The sequence below is a fragment of the Jatropha curcas genome, chromosome 7 (assembly GCF_041381405.1).
Source record: "Jatropha curcas cultivar XTBG-Jc1 chromosome 7, XTBG_Jcur_1.0, whole genome shotgun sequence".
Lineage (NCBI taxonomy): Eukaryota > Viridiplantae > Streptophyta > Magnoliopsida > Malpighiales > Euphorbiaceae > Jatropha > Jatropha curcas.
Genome location: NC_143157.1, coordinates 163,810 through 167,745, shown reverse-complemented (window position 1 = coordinate 167,745; position 3,936 = coordinate 163,810). Strand labels below are relative to the sequence as shown.

The 3,936-nt window shown below is 29.1% G+C and overlaps 1 protein-coding gene across 1 annotated transcript; it reads right to left on the bottom strand.

Moving 5' to 3' along the window:
• Positions 1-2,022: 2,022 nt before the first annotated feature.
• LOC110010248 (uncharacterized) lies at positions 2,023-3,117 on the bottom strand. The gene is made up of 3 exons (XM_020682063.3): positions 3,019-3,117; positions 2,821-2,885; positions 2,023-2,659 (listed from the first exon to the last, which is right to left on the bottom strand). The coding sequence occupies exons 1-3, from the start codon at positions 3,036-3,038 to the stop codon at positions 2,124-2,126; spliced, it is 621 nt and encodes a 206-aa protein (XP_020537722.1). The 5' UTR covers positions 3,039-3,117; the 3' UTR covers positions 2,023-2,123.
• Between the last annotated feature and the right edge of the window lie 819 nt (positions 3,118-3,936).

The window sequence follows — 3,936 nt, the reverse complement described above, 5'->3', positions numbered from 1 at the left end:
CAATTTATGTTTCTTGACTGAAAATTTTGATGTATGTAAATGAATAAAATTTTAATTATAAGTGATAGTCTTCAAAAAAAAAAAAAAAAAAAAAGAATGGGTTCACAAGTGTTGTTTAGAGAATTTTGAGAACTCAACAAGAAAGGTAGAATAGAGAAGACAAATAGAATTATAACTGTTTTTTAAATTTAGATGAGATAGTGGAGAAAATCTCCCCATTTATCCCATATTTGTTAACTACTGGCATTTAGGATACTACCATTTAACAACATGTGTTCTTAGCGTTGTTACTCATTAAACATACCCGTTAGAATGATTACTTCGTAATTTATTTTTATACATATATTTTTTATTGATTTTTTAAAGATAATATAAAAATTCAATATTTATAATCATAATTATCACTCATATCAAAATGGGTGCAAATCACCACCATATGACATATCTAGTATTTGATGAAATTTTTTAATATTTTTTTACAGTAGATTTTTTTTCATAAAATGGAATAGTTACAAAATTAAAAATAAATAATCATTTGATTCAAGATTTCACCATATACAAAAATAAATATATACATATATTATTGATAATCAAATTTAAAAATTTTTTTGTGATAGTATATACCAAAATCAAAAAACCAACATTAAAATCATCTAAATGATCACTAGGCATCTTATTAAAGCATCCATATACATTCTTTCTTTTATATTACAAACTTTAAAATCTAAATCTTCATTCCCTTTCTTTATGTTTGAAGTTAGATATTATTTTAAAAAAAGAAAAACTAACGTTGATATATAATAAAAATGATTATTATAAAATTATTTGTAGCTTCTGGCATCGTCTTTGTTCTAATTCTTTTGCTTTCTCCGGATAGCACTCCAAATTCTAGAATCTATAGTTTTGCTATATATAAATATATATATTTGCTCATTTGTATTGGAGATTTGCCGGTCCATATGGGGGAAGCATTTGCATGGACCTGACATAGACAGTAGGAACTACGCCTGTTTACTAGTCAGTCCTAAGAGCTGAACATCACCTGATATCCAATATATATATATATATATATATATATATATATTTGTACATGTTTTTCCTTCTTTGTAGTTCCTACTTGGAGAATTCAACTATAATTTTGATGGTTGTATGTTGATTGTATATGTCAATGTTAGAAATTGAAATTGCATATTTAATTTATTTTTTCCTCTAATTTTTGTGGGTTTTCCTATTTATGCTCTAAGAATATTGGAAACGTGTATTGATATTTCTTTTGTTAGTTTTTACTTACAAAATAAGTAAAAATGATTTCTTTTTCATTTTTAGGGGATAAAGATTGGAAAATTCTTACCAATGCAATCTTTTGAATATGGTCAATGTAATAGGAAGATACCTGATTATAAATATAAATGAGTGATTAAGAAAATTTCCATTTCTTTTTTCTTACAGTGTATTGGTGATATTGGAATTTTCCTTTTTCTGGTACTTACTATCCATGAAAAAGTATTTTCATTTCAAACTTAAGTGTATTTGTTAGAAAAAAAAAAAAAAAAAAAAACTAAATTACCTTTTGCCTTATGATTTTATTTTGTATGATTCAATTTGACCTCTAAACCTACTACCGATACTACTGATTAATTGTTATCAGCTTAACATTAATAAAAAAAAAATAAGTTGACATCATAATAATAAAAATTCAGCAAAACATCAAAAATCGAATAAATTTGTTTATAATATTTGCCTATGATATATTAAAATTAATTAGAACATATACCAAAGCATAATCATATTAAACTTAATCAATAAAATTAAAATATTAAAAATAGACCGAATTAATCAAATTAACCGACTCTTAAAACTAGTTATTTGATCAAATAGATAATATTTCGTTTAATTTTTATTTTGGTCAAAATCAGTTAATCAGAAAATTTCAATTTAATCAACGAATTCCTAACAGTTGCTTATTTATTTCAATCTGTTGGTGACACGATAAGGAAAATAAATCGGCTAAAAGAAACACAGTTCAAGTAAAACATAGTCTTGAATTTCCAATTTCAAGAAAAAAAAAAAAATAGCAACATTGTCTAAAACATAGTTTGAGATTCCAATTTCAAATGGTGAGTTCAACGAGCCAATCTTTCTACTATTATCCGCTCAATCCTATAGTGGAACTGAAACCAATCCCCATTAAAATCTAACTCCACAAAGTCCTCTTCGTCTGGGTAAGGGTCATATATATCCAGCAGACCGCAAAATATGACTCTAAATCCAGGCCACACCGTCTCCCTAGTAACATTTTGACGCGGCGGTTGATTGGCATAAAGGCACCAGTGGTGGTGGAGGAGGTCAAGTACCTGTTCCCTATTCATATCTGAATACAAATCAATCTCGTACAACTGCTGCAACTCATTCCGTGGAGTTCTCAAAAGAATTGGAATCCTAAGAGCTCCACCTCCACCTCCACCTAGAGCTTCCCCTCCACCTCCACCTTCTCCACCTCCACCACTACCTTCTCCATCTCTACCAGCAACAGCACCACCACCTCCATTTGCACCATAATTTTCAACCGCTTCATCAGTTGCACTTCCTCCATTGCTAGGTAAACCAGGATAATGTGAAACTCTTTGTCTTTTAAAAAAGCCATTTGCATGGCTTTTTCCTACAAAACATTCATAATTAAATCAATGAACAAACACAATAACACAAGACCAATCTGATAGATTTATATGCACATAAATATCATATCAAAAATAAAATTGATACATCTCATATCATTTCAAGTACCGAAACAAATAATCTGATAGATTTAGACTTCACTACCTGTTGCAGAAAGTGCTCCAGAATAAACCAAATCCACAAGTGAGGAGTACTCTTCGAACTTATCACTATCCATGGAAGCAACAATGAATTAATATATGCATTTAAAACGACATATGAAAATATAAAGCATATAATATCGAACTCAAAGCATATGATAATGTAAAATCAAACTCAGTTAAAAGTGTGGATGTTGTGTACATTTTCAAGACATCCACCATCTTTGTCTCTTAGCTTGGAGCAGAGAGAGGGAAAAGGAAGGAGAGATGTGATTTGAAGCGATTTCTCTGTTTCTTTTCTTCACGCAGAACTGGTTTTTTGGTCTGTGATACAATTTGAGAGAAACCTTCATATATCCTACATGGGAGAGCGAGGGAAGGAGATATTGGCGTGTTTTTTTATGGGAAGGAATTGTATACTCATGTTGTATGGGTGCCCCATATATCTAGCCAATCAAATAAAATTATTTAGAATAAATGAGGGTTATTTATGTCTTTTCATTCCGAGATAGGATAAAATAGTAATACAGGTTAAAAGCTTTTCACTTTGATTAGTTTGATATTTGGCATGGGCCTATACACAGATGTAGGCAATCCTTAAATCCTTTTAGAATGCTAATCGTTTCTTTAGGCCGATTTGATTTCATGGGTTTCGCTTATTTTAGAGTCAGGGAACCTGGATCTATTACCAGCCCTATACTTTGGTGTCTTGGTTTTTATTTATTTTGCTATATAAAGTTAATTTAAATATCAAAATCAAATAAGCAAGGAAAAAGCCGTTACGATGGTTTGCAAAATATAATTAGTTCATTTCTATTTTTTTAAAAATATATCAATTTATCCCTATCTTTTGCTCCTGTTATACTATTAGGTCTTTCAATCTATTTTTTACATTTTTCTGTTAAGTAAATAAGAAAATATAGAGTTAAAAGAGAGATACTAAAATATTATACCAAAAAAATTATAATACGGTCCTTATGGTTTGAAATATACAATTAGTTCGTCCATGTGCTTTTAAAAATAAAAGGGATATTTTTGCCATTTCATAAGGTATTAACGGAAAAAATGCAAAAATTGAACTGAAAAACCTTATAATCTGATGGAAGTAAATTATAAAAAT